Source organism: Artemia sp. Qi Xiang Cuo, chromosome 4, assembly GCF_049724085.1.
Source record: "Artemia sp. Qi Xiang Cuo chromosome 4, ASM4972408v1, whole genome shotgun sequence".
In the NCBI taxonomy this organism is placed as follows: domain Eukaryota; kingdom Metazoa; phylum Arthropoda; class Branchiopoda; order Anostraca; family Artemiidae; genus Artemia; species Artemia sp. Qi Xiang Cuo.
Genome location: NC_142797.1, coordinates 33,294,391 through 33,312,200, shown reverse-complemented (window position 1 = coordinate 33,312,200; position 17,810 = coordinate 33,294,391). Strand labels below are relative to the sequence as shown.

The window sequence follows — 17,810 nt, the reverse complement described above, 5'->3', positions numbered from 1 at the left end:
CGGGTATGGCCTTTTTGGGGTGTGGGGGCCCTTTGGGACCCCGTTGGTCCTTTGGGAGCTCGTTGGGGCTTTGGGGAGTGGGCGTGGGCCTTGGGGGACTGGTGGAGGGCCTTTGGGGATCTGGTTGACCTTTGGGGACCGGGGAGGGCCTTTGGGGCTCGGGTATGGCCTTTTTGGGGTCTGGGGGATCTTTGGGACCCCGTTGGTCCTTTGGGAGCTCAATGGGGCTTTGGGGACTGGGAGCGGGCCTTTGGGGACTGGGGGAGGGCCTTTGGGGGTCGGGTGGACCTTTGGGGCCCGGGGTGGGCCTTTGGGGCTCGGGTATGGCCTTTTTGGGGTGTGGGGGATCTTTGGGACCCGGTTGGTCCTTTGGGGGCTCAATGGGGCTTTGGGGACTGGGAGAGGGCCTTTGGGGACTGGTGGAGGGCCTTTGGGGTCTGGTGGACCTTTGGGGACCGGGGGGGGGCCTTTGGGGGCTCGGGTTTGGCTTTTGGGGACCGGGGAGGGCCTTTGGGGGTCTGGGGAGGGCGTTTGGGAGTCGAGGGCCCTTTGGGAGCTTGGGGGACCTTTGGGGACTGGGTGAGGGTCTTCGGGGTCTGGTGGACCTTTGGGGACCGAGGGGGGCCTTTGGGGGCTCGGGTATGGCTTTTGGGGACCGGGGAGGGCCTTTGGGGGCTCGGGTATGGCCTTTTTAGGGTTTGGGGCCCTTTGGGTGCCTGGGGGGTCTTTGGGGATCTGGTGAGAGCCTTTGGGGACTGGTGGAGGACCTTTGAGGGTCCGGAGGGGCCCTTTGGGGCCTGGTGTGTCCGTTGGGGGTCGGGGGAACCCTTGAGGACCGGGGGCGGGCCTTGGGGGTGGGGGTTGGGGGATCGTAACCTTTTGGGGTTGGGGTAGAGCAATCGGGGCCCTTTGGGTTGGGGTAGAGCAATTGGGACCCTTTGGGTTGAGGTAGAGGACCTCACAACACTGTTCAATTGAAACTTGTGTATTATAACGACCACACTCAAATTCTCTTCCAAAATCTCTTCAAAAATCTTCTTTCAAAATGTCTCTAACTGTTTCGCCGAAATAGTTCCATAAAATAGCTAAAACGGTTTCGCCAAAATTATCCCTAAACGGAATTTCGGCATGTTCCTTTTGTTTGGCATCTCTGCGTTAATACATTTCAAATTATTTGGAAACCTTTTCGCGCGCTAAGATCAAAACGTCTGCCCATGAATCAATTCTCTTGTTAGAAACAACAAATTAATTTCCCTTTCGTGAATCAATTCTCTTTAGAACAACAAATTAATTCCCCTTTCGTGTCAATCAATCACTCATGACATCATCTGTCAGACTTTAAACTTTGTCTCGGAGACTTGTCTCTTTGGAAATGTAAAGACATTAATTAACTTCGCGCCGGAGACAATTTGATTAATGACTGATATAACATGTGTTTCCCGGACACTCGTAACATCTGCACGTGACTAAATTCTCTTTAGAAACAACAAATTACTTCACCTTTCATAAATCAAATCAATTCTCTTTAGAATAACAAATTCATTCCCCTTTCGTGTCAATCAATCAAACATGACATCATCTGTCAGACATTAATTAACGTCCCCGGAAAGAGTTCTCTTTAGAACTTCACAGACATTAATAAACTTCGCGCCGGAGACAATTTGATTAATGACTGATAGCACATGTGTTTCCCGGAAACTCGTAACATCTGGCTTGAACAACAACAAGAAGGAAGTGTCAAAGTTCCTGTTTTTCCATTCTCACTGACAAAATCCATAAAACCATCAAATAATCAACACACATAACCATCCATAAATGTGAGGTTAGGTTAGGTTAGGTAATCCCCTTCGATTACGCAATCAATTTCTCGGAAATCCATCTCCCCTTCGATTACGCAATCAATTTCTCGGAAATCCATCTCCCCTCGATTACGCAATCAATTTCTCGGAAATTCACTTCCCCCTCGAGTCCTAGATCAATAACATTGTTCCCGTTAGAATTCAATGCGCATGTGCAACCTTCGCCCCGGAGCTATTACACATAGAAACATCAAATACCTCGACCTTGGAAAAATAGGTCATTGACCCCATGACACAATCAGTCTCCCGCGGGGCGCTATGCCCTTATTTGGACCATAAACCACGTGGTGATCGTGGGAGTTTTAAAAAAAAGTGTCCGGATCGGGATTCGAAGGGGTATTGTAATCGTGGGAGTTATAGGGTCACTTCTACTAATGATATTAATTGCTCAAAGCTCATCAGTTCAAATTGTTACTATAATTTTAATGTTTATTTTCAGAGATAAGTACAAAAGAAGATATTTGTCACAAAATTGGTTTTCAGTAAAGCGCCAATGACGCAGTAGGTTTTAGACTTTTACAGTGAGAGAAGGAGGTCATACCCAAACTCTTGTTTGTTGTGATTTTTGTTTGTTTCAAGCTTCATTTGCATATTCAATTTAAGTTTCACTCGTTTTAAGATTTATTTATTAAATTACATTAATATCAATTGTATGTTTGTTTGCATGGATTGTTTATTTAATTTCTGTTCATTCTAAGTTTCATTTGTACTTCAATAGGAAAATATTTTTTTTTTGTCTTAAGCTTGATTTTCATATTCAATCGAAGCTCTAATCGCTCTAAGATCTATTTATTGATTTAAGTCATTACTTGTTGTATGTTTATGTTATGATTGCTTATTTGATTATTGTTCGTTTTGGGTTAAATTGGTTATTAAGTAGTTATGTCAGGTTGCTTTTTGTTTTTATTTCTAAATGTAGTTTTATCTGCTGAGCTTAAGTTTAAAATACCCTTTACTTTTATTTGAAAAAATTATTTTTTTGGATTTTTTTTTTTTTAATTAATCTCAGGAAAACACGACTTGTTTGTATGTGTGTGTGGGGGTGGCTGTTTGATCTTAAATCACTTTGATTCTTAAATAGGGCACTATAACTTTCATTTTCAAATCCAATAAGCCCTATTTGATGTTTATACGACGTCCCATTCAATAGAAACCTTATATGCCATCATAAAACAACTTACAACCCTATCCCCAGGGCGCTAGGGGCTTGTGTCAACCCTAGATACATTATTATATGTTCTTTGGACTATTTTGAAAAAAATCGCTATCTCATAATTTCAATCAGATGCGTTTGTTGAAAGCGTGGGTTGTAGGGGAGGGGGAGGGCTAAATGCCGCCCATCACTTTTGACGCTTAAAAAGATACAAAAACTTTCAATTTTCAACCAAATGAGCCTCTTCTAAAGTTAAACAACCATCCCTTCCATAAGAATCTTAAATACCCCCTGGGCATAACTTACAACCCTTGCCCATAATCTCTGGAGTTTTTTTCAACCCCAAAAGCCTTGTTATATGATATTTAGACTACTTTGTATAGAATGGCATTCTCAAAATTTCTATTGGAAACACTTCGGGACAACGCGACGTGTGTGTGGGAGGGAGGCTGCCGTCAGATCATTTTGACTCTTAAAAAGAGCACTAGAGTGTCTGATTCCCAATCCATTGAGCCCCCTCCAGAGTTTATATGACCACGCTTACTTAAAAAACCTTATATGCCCCCAGGGCATAACTTACAACCCTTGGCCTGAGGACTGGGGGGATTTGTTATCCTCAATGATATAAATTCCAGACCTTTCAAATACGTTGAACAAAATGGCTATTTCAAAATTTTGGTTAGAAGTGTTTGGGGAAATGATGGGCGTGGGGGGGATTTATTCTCTGATTACTTTCGACTAAGAAAAAAGACACTGGTCCTCTCAATTTCCAATCGAATGAGCCCTTTTTGAAGCTTCTACGACAAAACTTTCTATAAAAAACCTTATATGCCCCAAGAGCATAACTTACTACCCTTGTCCTGAGGTGCTATGGGGGGGGGGGGTTGTCATTCCTCAAAGACATAATTTTCAGACCTTTCAACTACGTTGAACAAAATGGCCATATCAAAATGTTGATCGGAAATGTTGGGGAAAATTATGTTTGGGAAATTTTTGGAAAAACCAATTTTATGACAAATATTTTCTTTTGTGCTTAATATTGAAAATAAACAATAAAATTATAGTAACATGTTGAACTAATGAGCTTTCAGCAATTAATATTATTATGCATCAAATATTCAGTTCAATTTATTAGCTCTTTTTAAAGCTGTTAAGACGAATATAGTTTCACTACAAACAAGTGTTTGGATACTGCCTCCTTTCCTAACTGTAAATAAAAACCAAAAGCTTTCTGCGGCATAGGCGCTTAAATGAAAACGGAGTGTGTTACAAATACTTTATTTTCCAGTTCTTAAAACGTTGAAAATAAAAATAAAAAGACAGTGAAATAAATTATTGAAATGATGGATATTTAAACAATTAATATCATAATGCCTCAAATATTCAATTTGATGTTGTTTATACTTTCCAAGACTGTTCAAGACGCACATAGTATATAGTAAAGCGCCAATGACGCAGTAGGTTCTAGACTTTTACAGTGAGAAAAGGAGGTCATACCCAAACTCTTGTTTGTGGTGATTTTTGTTCGTTTCAAGCTTTTTATTTGCATATTCAATTTAAGTTTCACTTGTTTTAAGATTAATTTATTAATTTACATTAATATCTATTCTATGTTTGTTTGCATTGATTGTTTATTTAATTTCTGTTTGTTTTAAGTTTCATTTGTACTTCAATAGGAAAATATTTTTTTCGTCTTAAGCTTAATTTTCATATTTAATCTCAGCATTACTCTCTTTAAGATCAATTTATTCATTTATATCATTACTTTTTATATGTTTTGGCTATGAATTTTTATTTAATTTTTGTTCGTGCTGGGCTTCCTTTATTCTTCAATAATAGTTTTTGGTCATCTTGGGTTTGAATTTTAAAAGAAATCTGTGTTTGCTGATGTTAAGCGTAAAATAGACTTTAATTTTATTTGGAAAACTGATTTTTAGGAAAGTTTTTTTTGACTAATTTTTGTTAGTTTTTGATTGCAAAAATTTCAAGTTTTTAAAAATTCCTTATTTCCAAATCAAACTTTAAAAAAAATATCAAATATTATTATGTTCTAATATTATGTTTTTGAAGAGGACACTCCCCCAAAACCCTCAGGGCAAGGGTTTGAAGTTATGCCCTGGGGGTATATAAGGTTTTTATATAAGGCGTTGTTGTAGAAACTTCAAAACAGGCTCATTCGATTGAAAATTCAAAGGGCTAGTGCTCTTTCTAATAGTCGAAAGTTATTGGAGGGCAACTAGCTCCCCCCACGCCCATCATTACCCCAAACACATCCAATCAAAATTTAAGATAGCTATTATGTTCAGCGTAGTTGATTTCCAAATAGAAAAAGTGTTTTTGAGGTGGACAATCCCCCACAACCCACAGGGCAAGGGTTTTACGTTATGCCCTGGGGGTATATAAGGTTTTTATAGAAGGGGGTGTCGTAGAACATTCAAAACAGGCTCATTAAATTTGAAATTCAAAGGGCTAGTGCCCTTTTTAATGGTCGAAAGTGATTGGAGGGTAAATAGCCCCCCCCCCCCCAAGCCCATCATTCCCCCAAACACATCCAATCAAAATTTTTAGATAGCCATTTTGTTCAGCGCAGTTGATTTCCAGATAGAAAATATGTTTTTGAGGAGAACACTCCCCCAAAACCCTTTGGGCAAGGGTTTTAAGTTATGCCCTGGGGCCATATAAGATTTGTATAGAATGCTTTGTCGTAAAAACTTGAAAAAGGGCTCAGTCGTTTTTAAATTGAAATGGTTTAAGCACTTTTTAATAGTAGAATGTGTTTTGTGGGAAACTCGGGCCGCTCCCCCCTACGACCATCATTCCCCCAAACACATCCAATCAAAATTTTGAAATGGCTATTTTGTTCAGCGTAGTTGATTTTCAGATAGAAAATATGTTTTTGAGGAGGACACTCTCCCACAACACTCAAGGCAAGGGTTTTAAGTTATACACTGGGGGCATATAAGCTTTTTATAGAAGGCAGTGTCGTAGAAATTTCAAAAATGGCTCATTCGATTGGAAATTCAAAGGGCTAGTGCCCTTTTTCATAGTCGAAAGTTATTTGAGGGCAACTAAACCCCCTCTCACACCCACCTTTTCCCCAAACACATCCCATCAAAATTTTGAGACAGCCATTTTATTGAACGTAGTTTTAAGTTCTGGAAATTAGGTCTTTGAGGATGACAACTCCGCCAGAGACCTCAGGGCAAGGGTTGTAAGTTACGCCCTGGGGGCATATAAGATTTTGTATAGACAACATTGTCGAATAAACTTCAGAGAGGGCTCATTTGATTGGAAATTGAAAGTTCTAGTTTTTAAGCGTTCAAAGATATTGGAGGGTAACCAGCTTCCCCCCCCCCCTAAACCAATATTTTCCCAAATGCATCCAATAAAAATTTTAAGATAGCTCTTTTGTTAAAAATAGTTCAAAGGTTATATAACGAAAATACCGGTGTTGACACAACCCACCAGGGCCTAAGGGCAGGCGTTATAAGTTATGCCCTGGGGGCATATATGGGTCTTATGGTAGGGGTACTTGTATTAACCTCAAAGAGGTATCATTTTATTGGAAATTGAAAGTTCTAGTTCAGTTTTTAAGAGTTAAAAGAGATTGGAGGGCACCTAGCCCCCCCCCCTCTACGCCCTTTTTTCACAAACCCATCCGATAAGACCTTTGAGATAGCTTTTTTTTAAATAGTTCAAAGACCAAATAACGAAAATTCAGGGGTCAACACAGCCCCCCCGGGCCTGAAGGCAGGTGTTGTAAGTTTCACCCTTGGGGAATATATGGTTCTTATTGAAGAAATCCTCATAAAAATTCAAAGATGGCTCATTTGATTGGAAATTGAAAGTTCTAGTTAAGTTTTTTCGAGTCGAAAGATATTGGACGGCAATTAGCCCCCCACGCCCCTTTTCCCCAAATGCATCAAATAAAAATTTTGAGATAGGCATTAAGTTACAAATTTCTCAAAAGTCAGATAACAAAAACTCAGGTGTCAGCACAACCCCCCAGGGCCCGGGGGCAGGGGTTTTAAGTTATGCCCCGGGGCATACATTGTTCGTATGAAATGGATGCTCATATAAACTTCAGAAAGGGATCATTTGATTGGATATTGAAATCCAGCCCTTTTTAAGAGTCAAAAGTGATCAGAGGGAAACTGGCCCCCCAAGCCCTTTTCCCCCAAATACATCTGATAAAAAATTGGAGTCAAAAGTTAACTTCAAAAAGGTATCATTTGATTGGAAATTGAAAGTTCTAGTTCATTTTTTAAGAGTCAAAAGAGATTGGAGGGCAGAGATTGTTCGTTTTTGATTGCAATTAAATAAAAAAAACAAGTTTTTTAAACTGAAAGTAAGGAGCGACATTAAAACTTAAAACGAACAGAAATTATTCCGTATTCGAAAGGGGCTGTCCCCTGCTCAACGCCTCGCTATTGACGCTAAATTTTTTTATTGTTTAAAAAAATAAAGTTGTGAGACAGCGTAGAACTTTATCGTAAAGAGCGAGGTGTTGAGAGGGGACAGCCCCTTTCATATACGGAATAATTTCTGTTCGTTTTAAGTTTTAATGTCGCTCCTTGCTTTCAGTTTAAAAAACTTGTTTTTTATTTAATTTCTGATCGTTTTTTAGTTAATACAACTTTTATTTTGGCTCACCGTCATTGAATAAGTAAACGAAATTTGCATAAAAATTTTACTTTTCTTTTGCTAAATGGATGTCTCTAAATTTGGTTATGACGTAATTTACAAATTAACTTACGTAACTAACTTCTATATTCGTATATTTTTCTTCTGGCAAAAAATACAAAATTTCAGATTTTTGCAGATATGAGCTTGAAACCTATGTAATAGGGTTTTCTGATACGCTGAATCTCACGGTGTGATTTTCATTAAAATTCTTTCACTTGTAGGGGATTTCTCAAAATTAATTTTCTCAGGCTAAATTTTCTCAGGCTCTTAGCCTTTGATGAGTAATACTAAACTTAATAAAATTTATGTATTTAGAATCAGCATTATAAACACATTCTTTTGATACATTTATTGACATCAAATTCCATTTTTAAAAGTTTCGATTACTATTGAGCCGTATCGCTTGTTTTTTTTATTTTTTTATTTTTTTATTGCGTATATGTTATTACGTATATGAGGGGGTTCTCCCCTTAGTCAATACCACGCTCTTCACGTTAAAAGTTAAAAAAAAATTGGATTCACAAACCCCTGAATCACAAAGGCCGTTTAATTAGAATAGATAGCTCTTTTGAAATCACTAAAAAAAACTGTTGCTTAACCACCACGGTATTGACTTGGGGGAGAACCCCCTCACAAACGTTATAATTTCTGTTCGTTTTAAGTTCTAATGTTGCTTCTGTATACTTCCCAATAACCAATACTTTATGTTAACATTGGGTAAAGCTCATAACTTTTAGCCCTCCCCCTGGGGACTTCGGGGGATTAAGTCATCCTAAAAGACATATTTATCATATTTCCGACCATGTTGAACTTAATGGCTATCTCAAAATTTTGATCGGGTGACTTTGGGAAAAAAATAAGCGTGGGAGGGGGCCTAGTTGCCCTGCATTTATTTTGGCCACTTAAAAAGGGCACCCCCCCCCCCACTACCAGAAAAAATTCCCCTCGAAAATGTCTGTATACTTCCCAATAACCAATACTATATGTTAACATTGGGTAAAGTTCATAACTTTCAGCCCTCCCTCTGGGGGCTTCGAGGGATTAAGTCATCCTAAAAGACATAGTTATAATATTTTCGACCATGTTGAACAAAATGGCTATCTCAAAATTTTGATCAGGTGACTTTGGAGAAAATATGAGCGTGGGAGGGGGCCTAGTTGCCCTCCATTTTTTTTTGTCACTTAAAAAGAGCACTAGAACTTTTAATTTCCATTCCAATGAGCCTTCCCACGATATTCTAGGACCACTGAGTCGATACAATCACCTCTGGGAAAAAGAAAAAAAAAAACAAATAAACACGCATCCGTGATCTTTTTTCTGGCAAAAAATGGAAAATTCCACATTTTTGTAGATAGGAGCTTGAAACCTCCATAATAGGATTGTCCGATGCTCTGAATATAATGATGTGAATTTCATTAAGATTACATAGTCTTTAGAGGGTTTTTTCCCCTTTTTTCTAAAATCAGCCAAATTTTCTCAGGCGCGTAACTTTTTATAGGTAGGATCAAGATTGATGAAACTTATATATTTGAAGTCAGAATTAAAATCTAATTCTTTTGATGTATCTATTGGTATCAAAATTCCGTTTTTTAGAGTTTCGGTTACCATTGAGCCGGGTCGCTCCTTACTTACAGTTCGTTACCACGAATTGTTTGAAAATTTTAAGTATTTAAAAGTTCCTTATTTCAAAATCAAGCTTTAAAAAAATATCAAATATTAGTCAAAGTATCAAAACTGATATCAAAGTAGCACTGTCAAAGTGAAAAAATGGGTTTGTGTCAACCTCGGAGTTTTTACTATCTGATGTTTGATTTATTTTAACAAAACTGCTATCATAAAATTTATATCGGATGGGTTTGGGAAAAAGGGTGTGGGGGGACTAGATTAAGCTTCGGTCTCTTTTGACTCATTAAAAGTGAACTAGAATTTTCTATTTCAATCAAATGAGGGCTGAAGTTTATGCGAGTATCCCTTCTATAAGAACCATATATATCCCCAGAGTATAACTTACAACGCCTGTCATTGGGCCCTGGGGGGTTGTGTCAACCCTGGAGTTTTAACATCTGATGGTTGAACTATTTTTAACAAAATGGTCACCTGAAATTATTATTGGATGGTTTATCCATCCGATACGCCCAAAGGCGTGGAGGGCGGGATGGGCTAGTTTCCCTCCGATCTTTTTTCACTCTGAGAAAATTAACTACAACTTTTAATTTCCAATCAAATGATCCCTCTCTGAAGTTTATAAGAGCATACCTTCCGTAAGAACCATATATGCTCCTAGAGCAATACTTACAACACCTGCCCCGGCCCTGGGGGGGGGGGGTGTTGACACAGGAGTTTTTCTTATCGGACCATTGAACTATTTTTAACGAAATGACCATACGTAAAGGAGTTTTTGCTATATGATCTTGAACTATTTTTAACAAACTAGCTACCTTAAATTTTTTATCAGATGTATTAGGGGAAAAAGGGCTTGGGGGGCCAGTTGCCCTCTGATCACTTTTGACTCTTAAAAAGGGTACTAGAACTCTTAATTTCCAATCGAATGAGCCCCCTTTGAAGTTTGTACGACTACCCCTTCTATATGAAGTACATCTGGGAAAAAAATAAATGGAGTTAGGGGGTAGGCTAGCTATCCTCCAGTCACTTTTGACTCTCAAAAAGTGAATTAAAACTTTCATTTTCCACTCAAACGAGCCCTCTAGGAAGTTTATACGAGCATCCCTTCCATAATAACAATATATGTCCCCAGGGCATAACTTTATTCGATGGGCTTGGGGAAAACAGCGTGTGTTGGGGGGGGGGGGGGGCTAGTTGCCCTCGGATATATTTTGACTCTTAAAAATTGAACTAGGTCTTTCAATATCCAATCAAATGAGCCCCCTCTGAAGTTTATACGAGCATCCCTTTCATAAGAACCATATACGCCCCCATGGCAACACTTATAACGCCTATCCCCCGGGCTTTGAGGGAGTTTTTGTAATCTAATTTTTGAACAATTTCCAAAACACTGGCTATCTCAAAATTTGTAGCAGACAGGTTTGGGGAAAAGAGAGCGTGGAGAGGGGCTAGTTTAACTCGCTTGACTCTTTAAAAGTGAACTAGAACTTTCAATTTCCAATTAAATGAGCCCTCTATGAAGTTTATACGAGCATCCCTTTCATAGAACCATAACTTAGAACGCCTTCTCTAGTGCCCTGGGGGTTCTATTCACCCCAGATTTTTTCTTATCAGACCTTTGTACTATTTTTAACAAAATGTCTATCTCAAAATTTTCATCAGATGGGTTTTGAAAAAGAAGGTGTGGGGGGCGGGGGCTAGCTGCCCTCGGATCTCTTTTGACTATTAGAAAGTGAGGTCGAACTTTCAATATCCAATCAAATATCCCAAATATCCCTTCAATATCCCTCTCTGAAGTTTATACGAGCATCCTATTCATACGAACAATATATGCCCCAGGGCATAATTTACAACGCCTGCCACCGGCCCCTGGGGGGTTGTGACGACACCTGAGTTTTTGTTATATGACTTTTGAGCACTTTTTAACTTAATGGCTATCTCAAAATTTTTACTGGATGCATTTGGGGGAAAAGGGCGTGGGGGAAGGAGCAAGTTGCCCTCCAATCTCTTTTTATTCTAAAAAACTGAACTAGAACTTTCAATTTCCAATCAAATGAGCCATCTTTGAATTTTTTACAAGCATCCCTTCAGTAAGAACCATATATTCCCCCAGAGCATAACTTACAACACCTGACCTCGGGCCCTGGGGGGCTGTGTTGACGCCTGAGTTTTTGTTATATGGTCTTTGAACTATTTTTAAAAAAAAAGCTATCTCAAAGTTCTTTTCGGATGGATTTGAGAGAAAAAGGGCGCGGAGGGTGGGCTAGGTGCCCTCCAATCGCTCCTGACTCTTAAAAAGCGATATAGAACTTTCAATTTCCAATCAAATGAGCCCTCTTAGAAGTTAATACGAGCATTCCTTCCATAAGACCCACATACTCCCCGAGGGCATAACTTACGACGCATTCCCCCGGACCCTGGGGGGTTGTGTCGACACCATAATTTTTGTTATATGATCGTTGAACTAGTTTTAACAAAATACCTATCTTAAAATTTGTATTGGATGTATTTGGGAAAAAAGGGTTTGGGGGGGGGGGGGCTGGTTACCCTCCAATTTCTTTTGACGCTTAGAAAGTGAACTATAACTTTCAATTTCCAAACAAATGAGCCCTCTCTGAAGTTTATACGAGGATTTCTTCGATAAGAACAATATTTACCCCCAGGGCATAACTTATTACCCTTGCCTCTGAAGACTGTGGGGGGACTGTCATACAATTTCAAGAACTTTCAACTACGTTGAACAAAATGCCTACATCAAAATTTTGATTAGATATGTTTGGGGAAATGGTGGGTGTGGAAGGGGTGTCAGTTGCCTTAGAATCTCTTTTGACTATTAAAAAAGGTAAAAAGCCATTTAAATTTCCAATCGAATGAGCCCTTTCTGGAGTTTCTACGACAAAGCTGTCTATACAAAACCTTATATGCGCCCAGGGCATAACTTACAACCCTTGCCATGAGGGCAAGAGTTGTCATCCTCAAAGACCTAATTTCTAGAACTCAAAACTACGTTGAATATAATGGCTATCTCAAAATTTTGATTGGATTTTTTTGGGGAAAAGGTGGGCGTCAGAGGGGAGTTACTTGCCCTCCAATAACTTTTGACTATTAAAAAGGGCACTAGCCCTTTGAATTTCCAATCAAATTAACCTTTCTTAAAGCTTGTATGACAACGCTTATATAAAAATCGTACAGACACCTAGGCCATTGCCTACAACCTTTGTCCCGAGCGTTGTGGGGGAGTTTCCTTCTACAAAACACATTTTCTCTTGGGTAATGAACTATGCTGAACAAAATGGCTATCTCAAAATTTTGATTGGATGTGTTTGGGGGAATAATGGGCGTGCGGGGGGGGGCTAGTTGCCCTCCAATTACTTTGGACTATTAAAAAAGGCACTAGCCCTTTGAATTTACAATCGAATGAGCCTTTTTTGAACTTTCTATGACAAAGTCTTCTATAAAAACCTTAAATGCCCCCAGGGCATAACTTCAAACCCTTGCCCTGAGGGTTGTGGGGAAGTGTCCTCCTCAAAAACAAGATTCCTATCTGGAAATCAACTACGCTGAACAAACTGGCTATCTCAAAATTTTGATTGGACGTGTTTGGGGGAATGATGGGTGTGGGTGGGGCGCTAGTTGCCCTCTAATCACTTTCGACTATTAAAAGGGCACTAGCCCTTTGAATTTCCAATCAAATGAACCTTTTTTGAAGTTTCTATGACAACGCCTTCTATAAAACCATATATGCCCACAAGGCATAACTTAAAACCCTTGCCCTGAGGGTTGTGGGGAATGTCCTCCTCAAAAACATATTTTTCTATCTGGAAATCAACTACGCTGAACAAAATGGATGTCTCGAAATTTTGATTTGATGTGTTAGGAGTAATGATGGGCGTGGGGGGGGGGTCTAGATGTCCTCCAGTCACTTTCAACTATTAAAAAAGGTACTAGAACTCTCAATTTCCAATCGAATGAGTCCTTTTTGAAATTTCTACGACGACCCTTTCCATATGAAGTGCCCCTGGGAAAAAAAAATAATAATAAACCATTGGAGCCGTATGGCCTTTACTATAGGCAACGCTATAGCGTTGCCTCTGATAACTTAATACGATCAACCGATCCTGAAGCATTGCTGATATGTCCTCTTGACAACCTATATGGGCATAGTTTGTTTCGATTTATTTCAATACTGTTACAATATTGCCCAAATTTTTTGCCTTATTACCCTTAGGTTTATTAGTTGTAGTAGAAGCACCAGTAAATATAGTAGTAGCAGTAGGAGAACAGTTAATAGTAGTAATAGTAATATTAGCAGTAATTGCAGAAGTAGAAGCATTAGTATTATGATGTAAATGTTGTCTTTTGTTTAGTTCAATATCCCCCACAACAATCGTTGTAAGTTTTGATTTCACACACGAAACTGTTCCTATGATATTGCTAATATGCCCTTTTGACAACCTGTATACGGATGGCAGGTTTTCATCCGTACAACAGAAATATACTCTGAAAATTTCACCTTCATACCTACATAGGTTGTGGATTTTGAGCTAGCCAGAAGACACTGTGTATCCATTTAATGCTGCTTCTACGCTTACTATAACTAACGACACTAATGTGCACTTTACTATATTTATTCCTTAAAATCCCAATTAATTTTTGATTTCTTAAAGTTATAAAAGTGAAAACATTAAAAAAAAAAAAAAATCAGTGAAGTACAAATTATATTCTAGCTTTTAGAAAGTATAGGGGTTTTGAACCCTACTCATGTTAATTTCTGCTCGTTTTGAGTTTTAAGCTGTTATTTATTTTAATTTCTGTTCGTTTTGAGTATCATGTATTTATTGATACTGATTTGTGGAAGTTGTATGGCTCATTTTCGGTTTAATGAAGTTCTTTATTTTTTTGAAAAACTTATAGCTTTTAAAAGGAAAAGTTTTTTTTAATTAATTAAATATAAAAAACAACACCAGGTTTATCTTCTCTATGAAGCAGTGGTTTTAGACACCCAGAGGAGTATAAGTTGGCTTAGGTAACATAACAAAAAAGGCTAGAAAGATCCTAGAGCAAGTAAAACCAATTTTGTTGGGAGTAGTTTGAAGTGTCTAAAATAAATTTACATACTACGTCCAATTCAAAATAGTTGTAATATTGACTCCAGTTTTAGTGTCATTCGCAGCCTCAATAACAGTTTAACCCTCTCGAATATAGCTCTCAAGATGAATTTAAGGAAAACTTTTCCCAAACGTATCACAGATTTGCAAAACTTATTACTTACCGTGAGTTAGCCACGTCTGACGCTGGGTTTTTTACTTGTGAAATTTTAGAGATATGAATAATTAAGTCAAAATGAACACTTATTTCTGGTCTTAGTTCATTTTTGATTATGAAGTTTCTGCCGCTTCTTGGAAAAGAAATGGTGCGCTAAACAGCAATCGACGAATTTTTACGTCTTCACAGTAAAATTTGAGAATCTTTCGGTTACAAGTGACAGAATATGTTTTGATAGTGATCTCAATTCAGCATTTGTGAATATATTCATGAAAAACATAAAGTTTTTACGTATAACCCTGATATCAGTATTCAAAAACCTTCATAAACTTATTACAACCCCAGACAGGAGAAGTATTAGTAATAGGTAGTTCAACATACCTCAGCAGGAAAGACATTGCCATCTATTTTGTGCTCTGATCCATGATCGTTATCAGTTCCAAAATGGATTGTAACTTCTTCGATTTGATAAGAATACGCCAAAGGTCCACCTAAAACAATGAACTCCTGAAATTATTTAGCTTAAAAAAAAAATACCAAAAGAATCCAAAAGTATTGTTCCAAATCTAAAAACAAAACCAAAGTAAAAACGAAGATATTTCGGAACAATAATTACCATCCGCCAACAGCGTCTAATTAAAGTAAATAAAATGCGAGAAACTTACGCAGTAAAAAAAAATAATACAAATTATTACTTCAGATAGAATTCATGATAAACAGCTATGAGTTGCAACATGAAGAAATAAACCGAACAAATTCATGACACTTCAGGCAAAAATTAATGGAAGAAAAATATTTTGAAAACTTTAGCTTTATTTTAGTGTTAGCCAGCATTACTTTTTTGGTTTTTCGAATGTATTTCACTGTCGAGATCAACAGTAGATTTTGTTTAATTTTTGCATAAATTCTAAACTAAACCGATAGTGTCAAGGTGTCGTGTTGCAGCAATTGTGGCGCTGAATATGTGACCGTGCCTATCAGATTGGAATCGTGCCTATCCGTGCCTATCAAAGAACTAGCAAATTGTCTACCTATTTATCTCTGCCAAATTTAATCGAATTCCCATAAATCATATTTATAGATGTGGATAAAAAAAATTGTATCCCTTCCCTCATAGAGGTTTGAACGTTCATAGACAATCGATACCATAACCCTGGGTGTAGATTTTTAATAAATTTTGCCCGTCTATCCCAGTAGTTAGGCTGATAAAACTAAATTTTTACATCCCTTCCACTGAGGTTGGGTCAGTTGCACACCTTAAAAGCATAAATATGAGCCTAACTCTTAATTCAAGCTAGGTTGAGGGATGACACTCTCTCCTGGAAAATGTGCATAAGCAAATGTCCATAAGGCAAGAATTTAACAGAGAGACTGAAACTATTAAAATCAAGTTACAAAATCATCAAGATTCAATACAGTTTTCTTTTCGTAAAGTTTCAGGATAAATAGCACAACAAATGACAATTTTTTAAAGTTTACAACCCTCGCAAGAGATAAAATAGTTTGAAGAGGGTAAATGACATCTTGTCACCTTATATCGAATCTAGTACTGATGTAAAGAGCATTAAGAATCGGAGATTTGGGCGGAGGGACTTGAAGTCTATGTCTTACCGGTAATATTCACGGGAGGCGTGGTTTCGTCTAAGTTCCTCGCATTCATTCCGCCAGACATTGGAAAGGATAAACTTGATTGCCTTGACAGAAATCCCTTGTTAGCTCCAGGACTTCCTGGATGGTGTCCAGTACCACGTATGGAACTAGGTGATTTTGAAGGTTGAAAGAAAAGTGTCTGGCCAGTGTTTCGAAGGGAGCCAGATACCTAGAAAATGTATTAAAACAAATTAAGAAGGATTTAAATTTGCACACAATAATTCCGTATCTGTATAGAATTTCTTCTTCAATGTGAAAAAGGGGGGAATTTTCTTTCTCTAAAAAAAACACAGATAATAGTAATTTTTTTAATTAGTACGTACAAAAGAAACGTTTGATTTTTAGCCTTTCCGCAGTCTAAAAAAATATTACCAATTTTTTTTTAATTAAAGACATCAGGAACACTGCGAATATAATGATGCTAATTTTAGCATACAAGGGAGGTAAAAATAGTATTTAATGTAGCAAAAGAAGTAGGAAGTTCCCTGAATTGTTTAATGAAGAAAATTAAAAAATCTAGAGAGAAACAAGTAGAATGATGTCAGCAATATGACTAAATTTACCTAAAATTCTACCATTACGTTTCCACCAATTAGAAATTATTTCCTATGCCTTTCCTTCTACTTTATCTAATTATTAAAGAATTTTCAGTTAGTAGAAATATTAACAGAAAGCCAAGTGAAGAAACATATCCTGGATACTGAAAAGCCAGAATAATCTAAGTAATATCCGTGCACCGAATTTTACTGGCTAGCAATTTTGCTGTAAATCACAAAAATAAATATTCCCACATTCTCGGGTGCCAATAGAAATGAGGTGGAGGAGGTTTTTCTTATCAAGAATATTCCACGTCTTCTCTAAATAGTACAACATTTTTTTAATACAAATGGCTTTCGTCTTCCCGGTAGTGGAGAGGTAAATAGCTAGTGTGCCTTCCCGTATATTAGACTATCGTTAAATTTTATAAATATAGGTAAATTTGAGCTCCACTGGCCGTAAATTTTTGAAGAAAGAACCTGCAGGCTCTAAATACATATATTCATCTTTTTATTATAATCTTATTTTCATGGATATTTAAGATGCTTAAGGTTTTAAAGAATGTAAAAAAAAGATTAAAAACAACATTTTTTAATTCATAAAGTTGCCTCTTTAAATTTTTTCCTGCTTGTCTTAATCGTTAGCTAGTTCAAACTATGTTGAATACAAGTGTTATTTTTCCATTAAAGTCATAAATTGGTAATATATAGCGATCTATTGTATGCCACCTGAATTTTATGGCTACTTGTAGCAACGATTATTGCTTTTAAACAAAGTTGTCTCTTATTTAGCGATAAATCATCACTATTTGGGCAAAATAGGTGACGTTAGCGATGGGACATTTCTGGGAGCATAATGTCAGAAGAAGTACACAAAATAGGTGAATTACATGGAAAATATAAGAAATCATAGAAAAACTACAAGAATAACGCAACTTTCTGGGAGGAGTACACGTGCCCCCCCCCCGTTCTTTGCATATGTCTGGGCTAGGGAGTATAAGACAGAATGTATCTCCTTCTGGGCTGCACCATTTCTCC

The 17,810-nt window shown here is 37.7% G+C and overlaps 1 protein-coding gene across 1 annotated transcript in view; it reads right to left on the bottom strand.

The window, feature by feature from the left end:
• The window catches only part of LOC148953030 (carbonic anhydrase-related protein 11-like), a 106,853-nt gene that overhangs the window by 68,031 nt on the left and 21,012 nt on the right, over window positions 1-17,810 (bottom strand). The window contains exons 5-6 of the mRNA XM_089087850.1: window positions 16,198-16,405; window positions 14,968-15,077 (exon numbers count right to left, since the gene is read on the bottom strand). Of these exons, the coding sequence (XP_088943976.1) occupies window positions 14,968-15,077; window positions 16,198-16,405 (318 nt within the window). The remainder of the gene's footprint in view (window positions 1-14,967; window positions 15,078-16,197; window positions 16,406-17,810) is intronic.